The sequence below is a fragment of the Pongo abelii genome, chromosome 11, assembly GCF_028885655.2.
Source record: "Pongo abelii isolate AG06213 chromosome 11, NHGRI_mPonAbe1-v2.0_pri, whole genome shotgun sequence".
Lineage (NCBI taxonomy): Eukaryota > Metazoa > Chordata > Mammalia > Primates > Hominidae > Pongo > Pongo abelii.
Genome location: NC_071996.2, coordinates 84,249,358 through 84,271,011, shown reverse-complemented (window position 1 = coordinate 84,271,011; position 21,654 = coordinate 84,249,358). Strand labels below are relative to the sequence as shown.

Below are 21,654 nucleotides of genomic sequence, written 5' to 3'. Positions count from 1 at the left end.
AGCAATTCCACTACTGGGAATATATCCAAAGGAAATGAAATCAGTATATTGAAGAGATCTGTATTTTAGTGATTATTGCAGCATTATTCCCAATAGCCAAGATAAGGGATCAGTCTAAGAATCTGTCAATGGACAAGTGATAAAGAAAATATGGTATGTATACACAATGGGATACCATTCAGCCTTTGAAGAGAAGGAAATCCTGTCATTTGCCACAACGTGGTTGAACCTGGAGGACATTAGCTGAGTGTAATAAGCCAGGCACCAAAAGAAAAATACCACATGATCTTTCTTATATGTGGAATTTTAAAAGTTGAACTCATGGAAATAGAATAGAATGGTAGTGACCAGGGGTATGCGATAGGCTGAGGGATCAAGGAGATGTTGGTCACAGGATACAGGATTTCAGTTAGATAGGAGGAAGAAGTTCAAGAGGTCTATTGTATACCATGGTGAGTATAGTTAATAATAAAGTATACTTGAAAATTGTTAAGAGTAGATTTTCTGTTCATACCACAAAATGATAAGTATGTGAGATAATGCATATGTAAATTGGCTCAATTTAGCCATTTCACAATGTATATATATTTCAAAACAACATGATGTACATGATAAATATACAATTTATTTTCAATTAAAAATTTTAAACTCTCTAATTGGCCTTCAACATATAGCACACGAATCTTTTCACGACTCTTTATAATGGAACATATATTCTTGGAATGCTAAAAATTATTTTTTTTGGAGGTCCTGCAAATAACTAAAAATTTATCTTAAAAGCCACATCTAATTACTTACATATGATCCAGAAAGGATACTTTGAAAAAGCTTTTTAACTGATAAAATCATTAAGATAAAACATATTCATAAAAGTATTCTCTAATAATTTTATAATTTTCTAGTTCATGAAGGATTAAATATACAATTATCTCATTTGAATTGGATTTTTTATGAGGTTAATTGTATTTAAATGCTAATTATTTTAACCAATTTTGTGATTGACTTCTATGTAGAGTAGGGAAAAAGAATTTCCTAAAGCCAGTTACATATATCTCTTTTTAGTCTGGATTTTTAATTAGGAAAAGTGATATAGTTAAATAGGTCTACTCTATAGCATCTTCTAAAATGAGTAAAAATTCATTATATCAGGATAAAAAATGATAAAGATATATGGATGACACATTTGGCTGAATTTTTCTTCTTTCTTCGCTGTTCTCTTGCTCTCTATTTAAATAGTCTTAGCTCTTTTATCATTTAAATTCTGAAGTATTGAGGTGATTATTCTGGCAGCAGGTGATCCTACTAATTACCGTTCAGTCAGTTTTAGCTATTAGAAACAGAGATATGTTTACATTGCTGGGCTGCATGTAAATTTAGAAGTTACATGGCTTTGTTTTTACTTTGACTTACGGCATTAAAATTATTTTCATGTGTATATGTAAAGATCTGCATCTATAAGCTTTTGTGGATAATAAGGTGAAATTGATGCATTGTAATATAAATTGCCAATATAAAATATCTCTAACTCAGACCTCTACTGGAAAGTTGTCAAATCTTATATAGGAAAGGCTTTTACCATCACTGTTACACATTAACTGGGCATAGTTTAATATTAATAGCTCCTGAGACTTGTGGTTAACTGAGGTTTCTATTTCCTGTGTTTGGGTTTTACCTTTGCAACAACTTGGTTGCTTTTCTGTGTAAAATAGTGGTGAATATACACAAGAGTATGACAAGGTTCTGGGCTCTTAACTTTGATGAACACCATGCCATTTCCATCATGCTGCACTCAAAACAGCACAGATGTGAGTCTGGGAGTGGCGTCCCTGCCGCTCTCATGAGCCTTTGTTTGGAGAACACCCTGATTAACCCCCACCCTTCACGGTTCATTGACTCACTGATAGATCAAGTTTAAACTAGTATATATTAGCACATTTGTTACCAACAGAGGAACAGTTGGCCATTCTGTTTTACATTGCTGGTTCATTGCAAACTGGCGTGCTAAAAAGGTCTATACTCTAGAGTATGAATTGGGAAGAACCAAGTCAGTTGCATATTAATGTTGAATTATACCTATATTTTAATCTTGGATTGTCTACTTGGGGGATGCTTACACTGTTTTCAAGTTATGAATAAGTGATAATTACCACTTTGAAATTCATCTTTTTTTTTCAAGGAGTTTAGGGGATTTAGGTGTCAATATAGCTTTCATATTAAACAGTTTGTCATAATTGGATGAGAGCAGAGCAAGATCATGACTACCTGATGCCTTGTGTTGGAGCATTTAAAAAATGTTTTCCAGAGAGTTATTTGTACTTAATGACTTTACATAAGTCCTTACATTATACTATATTTCTTGGTCACCTAAAAATGTTGTTTAGTCAAGAGGGTTAGGATGTGCATCTGTTTTCTCATGAAAGAAATTAAACTGTTCCCTTTTTATCAATTTTCTTACACTCTAAAGGCTTTTTTTTCTTACCTTCCTAACCTAGTTACTAAGGTCGTCTTATTGTTACAGTTCCTTTCATGGGAGATAGGTTTACTGCATCATTTGGCAGTTTCAGAGGGTGAATTTTGTCTTGGCTTCATCTTTCCTTACTGGTTGCCATCCCCTTGGCCACCTGCTTTTTTGCATTTTCCTTTCTCTTGTGAGATATGAAGCTCTGTGCCCCAATGGGGCTGAGGGACAGCACTCTGAGTCCAAGCCTAGGATAAGGCAATGGGCTTGCTTTTCAAAACAAACTAGTGTCATACGGGCTGCTGCTTTCAGGTCCACTGTCTGATTTTTATTATCACTGATGATTTGTTTCTGGAAGGCAAACTGATTTAAGTTCTGAGCAAAAGGGTTGGTGTTTATTTTCAATGCTACTATTAATTTAGAGTTTTAATTTAGAAAAGATTTTTTACCAGCTCTCAAATATGATTTTTCTACTGACTTTAAGTTTGTAGATATAAAGAGTAGACATGAGATAGGGACTGAATTACTTTTTTGTTTTTAAAACTTGGCAGTAATAAGGGGTTGCTTGTTTTTTCATGCTAAATATTTTTTCTAAGGGATCTAGATATCTATCAGAAAACTTACCTTTGATAACTCTGGTTCTTTATTAAGTATTTTTGTCTTATTTTAGGAATTAATAGAAATAGTTGTAATTTTAGACTTCCTTTATAAAACAGCAATTTAAAGAGAAGATTTTTGCTTAAATGATTGTTTTGCAGTGTTGTGCTTTTGTTTTCTTTAATGCAGTTGAAATTGCAGCTTTATCATTTATTTTTTAATTTGGGGTTTTTAAAAGAATATTAGTTATTTATGTATATTTATTGGGCATCTACTGTGTGCCAGACACTATTCTAGGAACTAGTAAACATAGCAGAGAGCAGAATCATGAAGTTCTTGACCTCAAGGAGCTTAAATCCTAGTGGTAGAGGGGGAATTCCAAAAAATCAAATAAATGTATTTCTATTATGTCAAGTGATGGTATGTACTACCAGGCAATGAGATGAAAATATTTCCTCTTCTATACAGAGTGGGCAAGGAAGGCTTCATTGACTGTGGAGTTTTAGAAGAAAGCTGAAAGTAATGGGGAAAGAGAGCCATATCGATATATGAAGGAAAACATGATCCAAGCAGAGGAAACAAAAAGTGCAAAGAATTGAGCAAGAAAGTCATGTTCGAATGGAGTCAGCAGGTTAAAGAGCAGGTCACAAATGTGGCTGAGGGTGGGTCATGAAGGGCCTTACAAGCTTTGTATGAGTTTTTACTTTTATTCTGAAAAAAAAACAAAAAAAACAAAAAAAAAAAACAAAAATGGGGAGCTATTTGGGGATTTTAATAGAAAAGTAACATAATTTCCTTTTAAAATGGATATGTGGCCACTAAGTGGAGAGAGTGGTCTATATGAGTGGATGGAATAATTGAAACAGGCAAGCAGGAGACAGGTTAAATGAAAAATAGATTAATCCAGGCAAAAGATGGTGACTTAAATTAAGCTGGGAGTGGGAGAGATGGTGAGACATGCTTAGACTTTGGATTCATTTTTCCAGATAGAGCTGGCTGACAGAGACATGTCATTTACCGACATAGACATGGCAGATTTTTTTTTTCTTTTCTGAGACAAGGTCTTGCTCTGTTGTCCAGGCTGGAGTGCAATGGTGTGACCATAGCTTATGGAAGCCTCAGACTCTTGGTATCAAGTGATCCTCCCACCTCAACCTCCCTAGTAGTTGAGATTACAGGCATATGCCACTGTATCCAGCTAATTTTTTTTTTTTTTCTGTAGAGACAGTATCTCTCTGTGTTGCCTAGGGTAGCCTTTACCTCCTGGCCTCAAGCATTCCTCCTACCTCAGCCTCTCAAAGTGCTGGGATTATAGGAGTGAGCTACCATGCCTGGCCAATATGGCGATTATTAAGAGGATAAGTCAAAGATGACGTGAATATTCTGTTATGAAAAGTGTCAAACATATAGAAAATATAAACAGTATTCCAATGGGCACCCATATTTTTATCACCTTGATTCTACAGATCTTAACATTTTTCTATATCTGCTTCAAATATTTTATTCTGCCAATGTGTTCTAAAGTAAATTGTTGATATTGTGATAGTTCTCTCCAAAATGCTTCAGCGTGTAGCTCTAAAAATAGATATTTTTCAGATAACCAAATATCATTAACCTGCCAAATCAATGAATGATAATTGCTTATTAACATTTAGTACTTGGTCCATAGTCAAATTCTCCATATTTTCCATAATGTCTTTTATAGTTAACTTTTACCAACTAGTGTCCAATCAAGAATCATTCGTTTAACTAATTACATTTAAACTATAACATTACAACATGTTTTTTCATATGTTTTATTCTCTCTGACATTGACTTATGGAAGAGACTAGATTATTTGTCCTGTAGACGTTTTATCATACTAAGAGTTACTAGGAGAGCTTAGATTACTAGTCCCCACTCTCAGAAATTTTGATTCAGTGGCTCTTTCCAGTGAGCTGCTGGTGACGTTGGGCTTTCATTCTGAAGACCATACTTTGAGCACTACTGCTGTACCACTATCCAATGGCTTCTTTGTGATATCGTTTAACTTGTTCTGTTGCCTGTATTTCCTCTAAACTGCATTTTCAATCTAAAGGCTTACTGAGATTCATGTTTGATACTTTGGGCAAGAATACTTCATAAGTTGTAGTGCTTAATGTTAGGTAGCACTTAATTCTATTTCACTATTCATGAGGCTAAGCTAAGGAGGTGTCAGCCTGATCCTTCTATTGTAATGTTTCATGTGAAACTACTAGATAATTTGTTGGGGGGGGAGGGTAGGGAAGAGATATCTAGTTTTCAATAAATATTTCACCTAATGGTTTTAACACACATCGATCATCCTTGCCTGAACTAATTATTTAATTAGAGATGGCAACATGGAGACTTTCTAATTCAATCTTTTTTTTTTTCTAAATGAATGGCCTTGTTTTTATTTTTAAATGGATGTTACTTCACAACTGGGGTTATTTGATTACCCAGAAATATAGTGCATATTAAAAAGGTAGGATAATTGCTTGGTTAACTAATTAAGCAATTTTTAATTACCAGTTTTCACAGTAAGGCACTAAAGTTTCTGACTTGAGCAAAGATAAAGTGGAAAGATAAAGTGGTCGTTTAGTGAGATGGGCAAGACTGTGGATAGATAGACTAGGTTTGGTGGGAAAGTCAGAATATCAGTTTTGAATATGTTAAGTTTGAGATGTCTATTAGAAACACATGTTGATGAGGCCGGGTGCAATGGCTCACACCTGTAATATCAGTACTTGGGAGGCTGAGGTGGGCGAATCACCTGAAGTCAGGAGTTCAAGATGAGCCTGGCCAACATGTGAAACCCTGTGTTTACTAAAAATACAAAAATTAGCTGGGCTTGGTGGCATGCGCCTGTAATCCCAGTAATCCCAGCTACTTGGGAGGCTGAGGTGGGAGAATCACTTGAACCCAGGAGGCGGAGGTTGCAGTGAGCCAAGATCCCGCCAGCCACTGCACTTCAGCCTGGGTGACAGAGCGAGACTCCATCTAAAAAAAACCATATATATATATGTTGACAATATTTCAGTTGAATAAAATAAAATATTCTAGCTATTTTAGGTAGAAAGGCATTTTATACCGATACTACTACTAAAGGGTAAGAAGATATGACTGTAGTACATTAAATATACTGATGGCCTACAACTGTTGCTGTGTTGCTTTTTCCTCTTCACCACACATATGCAGCCTCATGAAACATTTTCCATGACCAGCACACTGAAGGAAATAAAAGGAACCTAGTTTAGAGATGGTTCTGCATGATACAACAAAAATTAGCTACTAAAGCATTACAGTCCCACTCAAGAGTATTCCCCCCCTCAAATAGTAGGGCTGGTCTTTTAATCAGTTGATTCTAATTGTCAAGGTGTGATGGCCAAGGGATTGATGTTTATCAGTGTATGGACAGTGGTTCAGAGTTTGGTGAATTAGTCGAGTTGAAAGAGAAAGATTGGTGACAAAGATGTGTGAGGTGGAAAGTATGCTTTCACAGAAGAAGAACAGAAAATGAGATTTATGTTTTTTTGTAAATGTTCAACAAAGAAAATTCGTTCAGAGGAGGAAATAGGTAGGCAAGATGCCCCATCCTACAGATGTTAGTCAGCATCACTGCAAAGCAACCTCAGGGCTTATGCGGTGGACACTTAAAGTAGCACTGGTGCAGGGATGGGAGAAATAAATGGATTTAATAAGCACTGCTGCTTACCAAGGTTGATTGAATTGCCACTGTTGCCAAGTGTTCTACCTGCAAACAGATCAGCCTTGAGCCCTGGATATGGCACCATGTCCCAGAGCAACCAGCCAGCCACCTGGTGGCAGGTTGATTACATTGGATTTGCTCTGTTATGGAAGGTCAGTGGTTTGTCACTGCTGCGATGAATGCTTACTGTACGTTTGGATTTGCATTCCCTGCCCACCATGTTTCTGCCAGCAATAACATCATGGCATTATTAAAGCCTTATTCAGTAATATGACATCCTATATAATATTGCTTTTGATCAGGAGACTCATTCACATCAAAATAAGTGAGGCAATTGGCTGACAACTACAAGATTCACTGGTCTTACCATGTTCCTGTTGTAGCATATTGTATTTCTACCTGGAAGATAAAACCTTGCGACATTAAAGTAGTTTTTAGTTCCATAAACATAATACAGGGGTCTATGAATCAAGAAGTGGAGGTAGAAGTGTTGTCTTTTACTTCACATCTAATCCCGTGTTCAAAATATTTTTTCATCTTGCCTCTGCAACTTTGAGCTTTGCTGATACACCGAGGTTTTAGTGTGAGGAAACAATACTTTCATATGGGAACATGATAGTTGTTCGATTGAACTGGACATTTAGAATAACCTGGCCACATTGCTGAACTGTATAACTGAAACAACAAGGGAAAAAAATGAAGATGCTACACTGGCAAAGATGATTAATTTTGATTATTGGGAGAAATAGTATTGCTACTGTTACTTAGGAGGAAGACTATATGTCTAGAAACTAGGAGGAAACCTGGGTTGCCTCCTTGTAGCAGGGTAAAATGAGTGAGTACCTTGTCTAAGAAAGGGAACATGACCAAACTGAACCCAGAAGACATGGGAAATCTAAACAGATCAATTAACACCAAAGAAACAGGCATTTTTTGGTACTTCTAAAAAAGTACCAGACTAATATTTTCACAGAGATGTTCGTTATACCCTTGAGGAACAGGAACAGAAAACTTCTGTACTATTTAAACTATTTTAGAGGATAGAAAAGGAAAGAAAACTCCAGATTTTATTTATAGAACTTGCATGAAATTGATACCAGATTCTGACAATGCAAGTTCAAAAAGGAAAACTAGAGATCAGTGTTACTTATAAATGTCAAACAGCTCTTAATAAAATAAGAATAGATGGATGTGGTTATCAACATGATAAATATGTTTGTCACATTTTAAAGCCTACATGGGGAAACATTTGAGGTTTTCTTATTCTAGAACTGACAGGAATGTCCTTTATTATGAGCACTATTAGTCAAATTTTTCTGGTGGGACTAATGTAAGTACACTACTGAAGAAAATGAATGGTATGAACATTGGAAAGGGGAAATTAAATGATTATTATTTACAGATAAAATAATTGTTAACCTGGAAAATCCAAGAGAATAAAGGGAAGGCCTACAATTAAGGAGTTAAGGAAAGGGCTAGGTATAGAAATCAATAGTTTTGATATATGCAGGCTATAGCTAGTGAGGAGATGAGTTAGGGGAAAAAACACGTTGACAGTTAGCAACAGAAAAGCTGATAAACCTAGAATTGTTCACCACTTACCTTAAAATGTTTAACATTGTACTGACGGAGACAGGAGATTATTTATATGGAAAAACATACCATGTTTCTATACAGAAAGATTGAACATCACAGAAGTATTATTTGATCTTAAGATAATTTAATGCAATCTCAGTGAAATACCAGGAGAATGTTTTTAAGCTAGACAAACTTATTTCAAAGATCATATGTAAAAATAAGCAAAAATAGATGTGAAAAATTCTTTAGAGTAATGAGAGACCAGTCTTATTGACTATTAAGTCATTATAAAACTATAATATTTAAAACATGGTACTGACATATGAATAGATCAGTGGATCTCAGATGGGCAGTTCAGAAAGAGATCCAAACACATACAAAAATTTAGTACCTCTAAAGGTGGCATTTAAAATCTGTGGGGAAAGATGGATTTTCCAATGAATAATGTTGAGATAGGTAGATAGCCATCTGGAAAAAATGAAAGTCAAATCCCAACTTTTTACCTTTTATCAAAATGAACTTCAGATACAATTGAAAATATAAAATTGAGACCATAAAAGTATTAGAAGAAAAATGCAGTTTTTAAGTCTCAAAAGGGGACTCTTCAATATGATAAAAAGCCCAGAGGCCATAAAAGAGATGATTGATAAATTCAAATATAGGTCCATATAAGCGAAAACTTTCAGTATGGAGAAAACATCATAAATTATTAAGGCAAATGACACACTAGGAAAAGCATTTGTAACTCGTAACAAGCCTAGTTTTCTTACTGTATAAAGTACTACTGTCATAATTGACAAAGAAAATATGAAGAATTGGCAAGTGACATACGCAGAAAGTTCATAGAAAAAATAATAACTCTTAAACATTTACAAAATTTTACAACTTCCCTCATAAAAAGAGAAATGGAAATTGAAATTAGAATCACATACAATATTTCACTTTTCATTTGTCAAAGATCAGAAAGTTTGAACATACTGTGGGTTTATGTTTATAAGGATGTGAGAAAACAGGCAATCTAAATTCCTTGTAGAGTGTAAATTGGTACTAATAAGAGAAAAATTTATTGAATACTTTGTGCCAGGTGCTTTTCTGAGCACTTTACATTTAATTATCTCAACTTATCCAGAAAGTACTATTATTTCTGTATTACACATGAGGAATTTGAAGAAAAGTTAGACGAGTAATTCAAAGTCACACAGTTAATAAATGATAGAGTGAAGATTTGAGACCATTTCCTTTTACTCATGTGTCCACTTTTGGTCACAACTCTGCTGTTTCTATACTGAGTGATTTAACAATATATGATAAAACCTTAAGAGTACATACTCTTTGATCCAGTGATTCTACTTCCAGAAGTTTGTCCATTTTGCATCAAATAGATGGAGAATAGCATTCATTGCATTGTTATTTGCAGTAAAGGAAGATTGGAAACAACCTAAACATTTATCCTCAAGGACTCATCCATACAAAAGAATTGAAGTAAATTCATCCAGTTGAATATGAGGCAGCTTTAGATAGAGTGAGATGGCATCCTATGTAGTGATATGGAGTCATCTTTAAAATACAGTAAAAGGAAAAAGCAAGATACAGAATAGCATGTAGGGAAGCTGCTGTCTATGTGAAAAGCTGTAGAATATACATGCATTTTTGTATATGCATAGAATATTCCTAGACGAGGCCAAACATGGTGGTTCACGCCTGTAATCCTAGCACTTCGGGAGGCTGAGGCAGGTGATTCACTTGGCTCCAAGAGTTCAGGACGAGCCTGGCCAACATGGCAAAACCCCATCTCTAGAAAAAATATAAAAATTAGCTGGGTCTGATGGTGTATGCCTGTGGTCCCAGCTACTTGGGAGGCTGAGGCAAGAGGATTGCTTGAGCCTGGGAGGCGAAGGTTGTAGTGAGTCAAGATCATGCCACTGCACTCCAGCTTGGGTGACAGAGCAAGACACCATTCATCTCTCTCTCTCTCTTCTCTCTCTCTCTTTCTCTGTCTACACACACACACACCCACCCACACACACATATATATACACATATGTGTGTGTGTATATATCTATATATATATATATACGTGTGTGTATATAGATATATTTCTAGAAGGATTCTCAAAGTGATATCAGTGATTGTTGTGCAAGAAGGAAACTAGATATCAGTGAATGAGCTAAATAAGGTGATTTTGAATTCTGTAGCATGTATATGATTTACCTATAGAGAAAGCAGTGGAGCATGTGTTTCTCAAATATAGAATGTTTGCAGTGAGGTCACTTGGTGAAAAGTATAGCCATGTCAGACAGATGTAGGTTCAGATTCCAGGACTTCCAGGACTGCTGAAAGGGAAAGGGGCTTTGGATCTCCTTCAGCTTCAGGCAGCATTGCTCCTTTCCCAGCTTTGACATTAGCTGGAGGGAAGACAAGTTCTTAGAACTCTATGTGCTTGGGACAAGACCCCTTCCCCCCACTGCCTTATTCTCCAACCATAACTGCTGCAAACAATTCTTACCTCTTCCACCCCATGTCACTGCCTAAAACCCTTCATCACCTGGCCTCCCATGCCTCTAAGTCTCTGTACATCCCCTAGCCTGACGCTGTCCCCAACCCTCCTCAACTCCAGACACCATTTTACTCTACCCTCTGGAATTGTCCATTATTAGCAAAATCTCCTTTATTTTCAACCTCCTTTCTAAATATTTTCCCCACATTCTTGTTGTAATAGAGACCCAGCTTTCCCAGGAATGTATAGCTTTCCTTGCGGTCCTCTAAAGTGGTAACTGTTTCTCTGCCATACATTTCATACCACTGGTCCTGGAGATATTGTCAATGTCTTAATGTCTTCCTTCCATCTCACTTAAATTTTGAGACCGTAATTCCTTTTTCCTCTCTTAAAATTTCTCAGTGTTGAAGCTCAATCCATTAGATACCTCTAGCTGGCACTACTAGTTGCAGTCCTGTGCAGACTACAGAGTCATTTTCTTTATTCCTTGAAGACTTAAACTCTATCTTACTCTCACTCTCTCTGACACTACTCCTATTAAAATATTATGTCTCTTTAGCTATTCTTTCAGTTTTTGGTCTCCTCTCCTTCAACGAGGATGATTTCTAGAATGTTGGTTCTCAAAATGTGGTCCCTTTGCAAACATCATCAGCACCGGGAACCTGTTATAAATATGAATCCCCAGACCACACCCCAGACTACTAAGCCCAAAATTCTGGGGGCTGGAGACCAGAATCTATGTTTTAAGAAGCACTTCAGGTGATTCTGATGAATATGCCAGTTTCTTAGATCTTGTTATTGTCATTACTGACAACTTTCTCTGAGACCACAATTTGAATCTACCAATTTTTCGCTAGTACTCACCCATCTTAAGTCCTTACTTTACCCTTAACAGCCAGACATTTGAATATTCCTTAACTCTTCTCTTTCACATACTATATCCAAAGAGTCAACAAATGCTGTCAGCTATACCTTCAAAATACATATGGAATCTAACTTTTAACCTCCACTGCAGTTACTCCAGTCCAAGCACAACTATTTCCCACCTGGAGTATTGCAACTGTTCTTGTTTGGTGGCCCTTGGCCCTACTTTATCTAGTTTCCACAAAGCAGCCAGAGTGTTTCTTTCAACACCTAAGGTTATGTGGCTTCATTGATCGAAATTCACCATGCTTCACCTCTTTCTCTACAAAAGCCAAAGTCCTTGTAAATGTCTGTAAGGCTCGAGGGTGATCTGACCTTCCCTGGACAAGAAGTCACGCCCACCTTTGCCCTCCCTCTCTCCCACTACTAGTGATCTTCATTTTTATCTTTAGAATGTATTTCATTACCACATGACATACTCTTGTTCCTTTCTGTCTTGTGCCATTAGAGTGGGAGCTTCACAAGGGCAGAGGCTTTTCTTGTTCACTGACAGAGCCTCAGCTTCTGGAACCCTGCCTTGTACTGAGCAGGCATGCAGTTATTTGTGAATAAATGAATGAATATAGGAAGATAAATAAAAGTTGTTTTTCTGTGTGTGATAACACTGTCCTTATTGGGACTACCCCTGCTTGAGAAGTAAAGCAGGGCATTCCAATAAGTTTACCAGGTAAAGTAAACTTAATCAGGATATTTAATCTGACACTTGGCCTCTCGGCCTTAAGCAAGTTTCTTTTCCTGTCGTGTTTTGGTAAAAGTAAGCTTAGTTCTTCATGGTTAAAGGACAGCAATATTGTCCTGCATGATATTTTTAAAACCCAATCAAGAATCACACATTGCATTTGATTTTCATGCCTTTAGTCTCCATTAAAAGTGTGCCCTTTGTATTAATAATTAGAGTGATGAGGGACAGAGTTTAAGAATATATAAATATTTTGTCCCCAACTGACTGTCACTGGATGGCTTTGGCACCCATTGGTGATTCTTGCCTGAATCAGTAATTATTGTGATGACTGAAAATAGTGATTTTTCTCACTGTATAATTCTTCTATATTTATTAATTACCTAAATATTATTCTATAGAACAGAATGTTCCCTTCTCATCTTTTGTTTAGTGTCAGTATTACTTATGAAGTTGGGTGTTTAGAAAATTCAATGTTGTATAATACTGTTATTATTCAATATTGTATTGTCTCAGTTTGGGTCTTTCATCTGAGTCCTTTCATGTAAATAGTATAAAGATCAGTAGTAGAGGAACATAGAGTAAAGTGTGAGCAGAGAAGCCTTACTCTGAGACAAACTTCAGAGAGGTAGACTCCGTTGCTGATTAAGAAAGGCTTCACTGAGGAAGTGTTGTTTGAAGTGAGCTTTGAAAAGTCGTAAAATTTTGACAAAAGTGGGGATGAGGTGGAGCATAAAGGAAAAACTGTCTGAACAAAGGAAGGCCCGGCAGACTAGGAATTTGGTAATAATACAGTGGTTTTGGACCTTGATGAGGAAGTTGAAATGGAACATAAAAACCCTCTGCATTTAGCTCCATTTATTTGCTCAGGCAGCTCTCACTGCCTAAAATTTTCACCCCTGCTGTTTTGCTCAGGGGTGGGATGAGGGGTAATGAGGGAGGAAATTTTAGGGGGTGAAAACAGCACAAGCCAAAAACCCTGCTCAGATGCTCCCTCCTCTTGAAGCCTTTTCCAGATCCTTAATAAGAATTAACCACCCTCTCTCACACACTCTGTTGTACTTTGTGCTTCTCTGTTAACCAGCCTCTGTGTTTTGTGCGGTCTGTATTTGTGGATACATCTTCCTCCTTTAAAGCACGAATCATATCTTAATCCCTTGGCCCTTCTTCCCAGTACTTAGCACAAATGCTCAATACATGTTTCTTTAACACGTGTAACAGAGGAAGGAGAGGAGAGTGAGTGGGATTGGGAGCAGGAGGGTTCTGAATATCATTTTAAGGGGTTTGGGCTCACTCTTCAGGCAGCAATGGGCCATAGCCACCTTTGAACTGTGCAGCACTGATCAGAGCTGTGATGCCAAAGGATGCAGTGGAAGGGGAGGACAGCCAGCATGCCTGGGCATGGTCCCCAAGTCAGAGGACATCAGTGGGAGAAGGGAGAAGGCATGGAAGCAAGTAGCTACCATCTTATGAATCTGAGCACCCATTCAAAGGTGGCAAGGAAAAAGGAAGGCATTGAGCACGGTTTTGAGGTTTCCAGCCTGGGTGATTGGAGGCTGACGCAGGCTTCTTACCAAAAAGGGCCCTAGGCAGTTTCACCAGGAATGTTTAAGGAGTTTATCATGACCCTATCTCTTGTCTAAAACTCTCCCAAAAATCAAAACAGTATGTCCTGTTGAAATGCTTTATTGTATCAAATATAATGAGAAGTAAAATATTCTCTCTACTTGACGTATGAAACACTGACTTCCTGTAGTGGATAATTTTCACTTGTCTTTTTAGTAATGGTTTTTATTAAAAATAGATGTTAATAACTGCTTCTTTAATCTTTAAACATGGCCCTCTGAGAGCAGCTTACCATAAAAGAAACGGTTGTCAGCTTTCTTTTTGCTCCTCAGTCCCTCCTGCCCCTTCCTAACAACAGAAAATTTGCTTTGCACCTGCTCCAACTGGGTTCGAAGAGATAAGCATCTTGCAAGCCCAGAAAATTGTAGTATCAAATCTCAGCCCCAACTGTGAGGCAGCACTATCATCGAATCCCTGCTGAGAGGCGTTGCTTTCCCAATTCCCAAAAGAGTTCTTTCTCCCCTGGCCCCTTTTCAGGCTTGAACTCTGACCGAAACCCTCTTTTTAACTCCCAGCATGCACTGTACTTGGTACTGACACTGACCCATCCCTGCTTCCTCTATTCTGCACTGGACTCATCAGTAGGTCAGGCGTTGGTAGCCCTGGGGTCACTGGGGTGCCCAATTCCAATAATGAGCACATTTAGCTAAGGAGAGGAAATGTACCCTTCTATTTGTTACAGTCCATTGCTTTTTTTTCAGAAACAAATGCTAAAAGAACATTTGATATATTGTGGTTTGGTAAATACACATAGCACTGCCTAATATTCACAAAGTTGCCTCTTTTTTTTTGCATCTTCCTTCATAAATTAAATATATTGTTCTAACTCATGATTTATTTTAAGAGGGTTATACCTATTTCACAGCTAGGAAATGTTTTCAAATAAAGTTATATTCAGAATACTCTTGCAAGAATTTCCAATAAAAATAGCAAATACTATTTAAATGCATATAACATTCTAACAGACTTGTGTGTCATTTTAAAGGGAAAGAAAAAAAATGATGACAAGGACTTTACAACTTTGTCTTTAAAATTTCTTCTTAGGCTTTCCAAACAGACCGAAGTCATTAAAAATACTCCTTAACCCCCAAAGTCACAAAAAAGAAGCTACCCAGGTTTATTATGAGAAGGTTGAACCTCTGTTGAAGCTTGCAGGAATAAAAACTGATGTAACAAGTAAGTAATTTTCAGAATATAATTTCACCGTCTGTAAAAACATATAAAAGCAAGATAATCTGAATTTGTCCTTAATGCAAACTTGAGAAACTACTTGAGAAGCATTTTTATGTCTTCATAACCTACTGCAGCCAGCTCGAGGGTTATAATTATTTTGCTGTGTTATTTTTATTAGAATATTAATATTTTCTCTTTAGAACTTTTTCAGATTTTTTTTCAGACCTAAACAATTGTTAGATATAATTACAAAGGAAGCTGTATACTTGTTTACATCTTCACGGAGATGTTTGCTACTTACACATTAATTTTGCAGTTAGGCAAGAAATTGATTTTTTGCTCACTTATATAATTGATGTCTTTCCATGGAATTCTTCCTTGGGTTGTTTTCGTTCTGACTCTGACCCCTGCTGGTTAGGTCAAAACTAAGCACTGAACTGCTGGTTTTATTAATAGATGAATTTAGAGATGCTAGAAGCTTAAATTCGTTGTCTAAACTAAGAAATGTACTTAGGTTTGTGCCAAGGAAAATAGAAACTTGTTAATGCTAAACTTAATAGATGATTAGTAATATCATTTTTGATTTTTTTAATTTGGTGGTCACATTTCTTTGTTTCTTTGAGACTTATTTTCGTATGGTGGGGAACTGAGTAGAAGAGTCGACGCTATGGAGAATCGCAACCTTCCTAGCTTTATTTCTATGTGGCTTCGCTAACAGTGGAAATTTGCAATACATTTTAATTGATGAAAAGTATTATAAAATAAGACTACTCAGGGGACAACCCAGAGTGCAATTGGAACTTCCTAGTCCCAGTTATAGATTCCTAGGGAAGGGATTCACAGTGATGTGGCTTTACTCAGCTGTAAACAAAGGAGATAAGTTTCAAGATGTTAATAATATCATTGAAGCCTACACCTAGTGATTTGATGGATTGAGGTAGAAGAAAGTTCCAAAAAAAAAAAAAAGCAAGTTTTGTAGGAAGGTCAGCCCCCATGAAATGTGCCTATAACTATAGAGGTTCGAGAGAAACTACCATGAAAAACTCAAGAGGAATTTTTGAATTAAAATAAAGTTATAGTGAAGAAGTTAATCTTTCATGTTTGTGACCTTTGGCTTATTTAGAGGTGATTTACAAGTAAAAGAGAAAATTCAGATTTATGTTTTCTTTCTACTGAGGATTTCCAAAGATTGGCTGAAGGAAAAGTTTGAGATTTGTATTAGGGTGAGACAATTAAAAGTTGAATGAACATATTGGCATACTCAATGACTATTTTGTTCATTGCTTTTACATGTGAATACTACAAAGCAGCTTAACATGGATATTGCTATATAGCATTCACTTCAGGAATCTCGTTGTATGCTTGCTCTGTGTTCAACATTGTGCAGGATGCAAGATGAATAAGCTATCATACTTGCAATTGGATGACTTTCTATATTATTAGAGATTCAAAGAGATACTTAAAACCATTATAACTGGGGTATACATAAAATAACTTTGATGTCTCAGAGGTGATATTTTGATCGGAAGATTCAAGAAAAACATTTGAACTAGGCAGTTTTTAAGAGGCAGACAAAAAATGAGGGAAGGAAGTCAGGCTAACAGGCATGTACTGTAAAAGTTGGGGGGGGGCGGGGAGAGAGAGAGTATGTGTGTGTGAGAGAGTCCATGTGTGTTACACCCATACATCTGGAGAGTTTGTGCCAAACTTTGCTCTACTTTCCTCAGTTTTGACATTATCTGAAATCTTATTCTATCATCATAAAATAGCTGCCAGTGAATTTCATCCTTTCTTATTAATATCCAGTGGGATGGGGAGAGGTGTGCATATGTGTGCAAGAGAGACCCAATATGCTTTAATCCTGAAGATGAATTAAAATTTCCTTTTTTTAAGTTTGGGCACAGATACTGTATTAGCGCAGTCCATCTGGAATAATCATTTATTTAACCATCAAGACTCTTCCCAGGGGCTGAGGGCAGATCCCCTTTTCCTGATGACTGAAATGCCTCAGTTGAATCTGGATTCTGTTAGGGAGAAGAAAGGGCAAAATGACTTCTAGGAAGGCTCTCAACAATGTATACTACAGGAGGTATAATTCCAGGTTATGGATGGATCCTTATGCTGCACTCAGCAGTTTACTCATCGTGTATTGATCCACAGTTGGTGTAAATTTTTTTTTATCATAGTGTTGCAATCTGGTTTGGCAAAGATGACTCCACCAGCAGAATTAAAATTAAAAAGGAAGAGAGAAAAAGAGATTGGAGACAAGAAAACTGATATACAAGGCCTGAACTAAGGCAGAGGAAATCATCTAAATGTGCTTTCCTTCTTAATTGTATTGGAGACAAAAATATTACGTTCTAGGATTTTTTCTCTAAATTTGTAAATATTACTAAGTACCATATTTAAACATAAAACAATAGAATATTCCGTAAAGCAAATTTAGAATTTACTTACATTTGTGCAGAATGGCTAATTATTAGCTGCCTAACACTCCTCCTACAGGCAAATTTCTAAAATTACATCATTCGCTTATAAAACCATTTTAGTATGCATATTGGCTCAATATTTATGAAAAATATTTCTTGAATAAACCTGTGAATATTTGAAAAGTTTTAGTCTTCCTGCCTATCTTACAGTGTTATTTTTGTAGTTGAAATAATATATTTGAAACTTTGTATATTATACTACAGAAAGATGGTCATAATACTGTTAGTTTCAGTTTCAAAAATTATGTCATGGTAAGATTGAATTCATACTTTATTTGAAAGAGAAAGTATATGGAAGAGTAAAGCAGAAAGAGGACATATCTTCTGCATGTCCAGTGGGACATTGTTTTAATGTATCCTTGTGTGAATGGGTGAGTCCAAATGGAATTGGAATTACAAAATAAACCCTATATGATGAGTTAATTAGGAAATAGTGCTATATAAATATGAAGTATAATATGAACAATTACAGCTAGATATGTACACTATAAGGTACTGTAATTTTTTCATAAATTTATTTTAAAAATGGATCTTACCACATTAATAAAAATATACTTCTTTCATTTTGGGTTGTGCTGAAATCCTAACTACTTCTGAATATAGATCAGCATCTTTTGAAATATTTGTGCTAAAGTTGCATCCCCACTCTGCTACCACCACCAAGGTGTAGTATCTTATCTAATAGCATCAGAAAAACTTCTGGGAGAACCTGGAAATAATTATTTTTTCCTAATTACCTATTTGTATACAAATCAAAGAAGAGTATGAACGACAAGCCCATGCTGGCATATGACATCATTTCTCTTGCTTCTAAAACAAAGCAAGTTTTAGAGATTGTACTACTAAATGTGTGACAGATATTTTGAGGATCAGAGATCCATAGGATAATTCATAGAACAGTCGAGTGAAAAAGTTAAGGCAGCAGAGAAATCAGACTGAAAAGAACTTTTGAGGCCACATGGTTCAATTTTCTCCTTGTGGGTGGAGCACAGGTGTGTGGCACTCAACTTTGGCTTGGCCACCTACACTAGAGGCAGAGTATGTTGTTACTGGACAATACTGTTTGACATTCTTATGAATGTTCAGTTACTGTACCTTTGGGCAGATTAGAAAAGGCACCTCCTCTGTGCTGACTTACAAAAAGATGCCTTTTCTTCCAGGCGAATTCATCCTTTGCTTATAAAACCATTTTAGTATGCATATTGGCTCAATATTTATGAAAAAATATTTCATACTTTCAGAATATTCATATTTCAAAAATATTCAGCCCAAGGTCACTAGATTCAGCCTAAGGTCTTTTGTTAGATTGCAAATCCATCATTCCCGTTGGCTAAGTACCTTTGTGCTAGGCATAAACTGTACAAAATGAGAACTTGTGAGCTGACATTTGCCTCTTTGTAATTTTTATGTACTAGAGTTAATGTTATCTTTGTAGTAATATGAAATAAATGTGCCCCATCTATTGTATAAGAGCCATTGAGATATTTGAAGACAGATATCCTGTCTGCCCCTCATCTCTTGTTCACGATAGGTACTTCCATTGCCTTCAGTTACTTTTTGCATTAACAGAGCTGCTAGACCTTATCATGGTCATTATCATTATCATAGTCAAAGACATTTATCTGAAGGAAACCTTGATCTCTGCCAGCTCAGGGCTCTTGGGAGTGCCTAGTCACCAGATAATTTTACCTCCTGGGCAGAGTTGTCAAGAAAGTGGTGTTTGTTATCATTTTCCTCTTCTTTCTCCTAAAATCACGCTTCTAACATGGCTGTTAACAAACCTCTTTATAGTGTTTCTCTGGTTGTTTTTGGCTCTACTTGAAGCCTTCCGTTTCTTGGAAATGCCTCTTGCCTTTCTAAATCTCACCCAGCAGAAAGCTAGGCCATCTAATGAAACTGTGTCACAAAAGATTCCAGTAGCCTGAGGCATCACTCCTTCCAATTTTACCTGCATTTTAATACAAAATCTGAAAAGTAAATGTTCATGCATCATATCTAGCTAGAGAGAAAGATAATTCTGTGTAAAAGATTCTTTTTATTACCTCTTAAATAATTGTGGGTGTATATGGCCAATCCTGTTCCCATAGCATTCAGATGTGAGTTAGGAAGTTGGAACTTTATACCTGGGGACAATGAAGACTCACTAATGGAGTATATACAAAAAAGTGATATGATTAAATATGTATGTGAAAATGGTTATTCTGGCTAGAGTGGGGGAGAGGTTTGAGGGAGACAAGATAAAAGGCTATTGTAGTACAGGTGGAGTATCCCTTATCTGAAAGGCTTGGGACCAGAACTGTTACAGATTTAGGATGTTTTTAGCTTTTGGAATATTTGCATTATACTTAACCACTTCAGCATCTCTCTAATTTGAAAATCTGAAATTGAAAATACTCCAATGAGCATTTACTTTGAACGTCATGTCAGTGCTCCAAAATGTTTAGATGTTGAAGCGTTTTGGATTTTAGATTTTCTGGTTACAGATACTTAACTTGTCTACACATAAAAGATATTTAGTGATCAGATCAATCAGCTAATTTAGGGAATTAGCTGGGAGAAATGGAGGAATGCTATGGCATAATTTAAAGACAGAAACAACTGGCCTTGGCCATGGAGTGGTTCTGGAGAGTGCAGGAAAGGGACAATCTAGAAAGAAGTCATTTTCCTGTCTTGGAGTAGATGATGGAACACAAAAAGAACAATATATTTGAGAGAGAATATATTTGAAGGTATACATAATGGATTCTGCTTTGAGCTTACTAACTTTAAAGTACCTACAGGACAGGAAAGAAAATGACATTTCAGTATCACATCCCACACTAGAATTTTATCACCAAACCAAGAAATTTTTCCTTATGTCCAAATCAAATCTCACCTGATTTTATTTCAGCTGATTTTCTCATCAACATTGGGTATCAACCTTAAAACTTTCTCTTGTCTTCCTGAGGAAGTTGCATTTGCACCGAAGAGGGCAGGGGGAAATTCCCAGCAGTGAGAACTGTGTTCAAAGACCTGTAAACTGTGAAGACTTCACATCTCCTATTTAGAAAGAGCACAGGTTGGCAATCTCATAGGAAAAGGAAAATAGATGAAAGAAGAGGCTGGGTTACATTTTTTGAAATTACATTTGTCTAGCAATCCTTTCTTTATGTTTGTTTGTAGGGGGATGATTTGAATCTGGCTGTCACTGATTCCAGGGCCCACAATAGCCTGTCTAAATACATATTTGGTCCTTTCTACTATATCTAAATAGTAATCCAGATCACTCTTTATCCTTTTGCCTAACATTGTTTTTTATAACCACCTATTACTTCATATTATAATTCATTATTTCATTAGGATATATTGTCTATCTCCAGAATGCAAATTCCTGAGGCCAAAGACTAATTCATTTTGTTCATTTTGCTAATATATTTTATAGATGTAGATAGTCAGGTTCTTTTCATTTTGTTTCTTTGTTCTAAATCTTTGATTTTATTGAACTTGTACAATGTTACTCAAAAAATTGCTATTTTCAGACAGGTTGCATTAGTGTATAATCAAATTCCACTCACAATATCAAAAAAAGACTGTTACAAATTAAAAAAAAATAAAAATAGCATTCAATAATAACACAGTTCTAAAGCTCATTATTGGATTTGAAAAACTTTACCAATGTAAGCTTTGGTATAAAAGTAAGGCTTGGTAAACTGATTCTTAGCATAAATATTTTTTCATAATATTCTTATTTTTAATGTGTATATGTAAGATGTTTTATTTTGCATTTTAAGGTTGTAACTACTTGCTGTAGTTATAAATGAATGATCAGCACACATCTTCTTTGATAACCTTTCAACTTTATTAATATTGATATTTTATATGTAGTTTTATTATGCCTTTCTTCTGATTGGAATTTAATATAGAGAGGTTTTATTCATGTGAATG

General features: G+C 36.1%; 1 protein-coding gene across 2 annotated transcripts in view; it reads left to right on the top strand.

The window, feature by feature from the left end:
* The window catches only part of CERKL (ceramide kinase like), a 121,324-nt gene that overhangs the window by 68,560 nt on the left and 31,110 nt on the right, over nucleotides 1–21,654 (top strand). For both annotated transcript variants that reach the window (XM_024243605.3, XM_024243604.3), the window contains exon 3: nucleotides 15,113–15,244. In XM_024243605.3, the coding sequence (XP_024099373.1) occupies nucleotides 15,113–15,244 (132 nt within the window). The remainder of the gene's footprint in view (nucleotides 1–15,112; nucleotides 15,245–21,654) is intronic.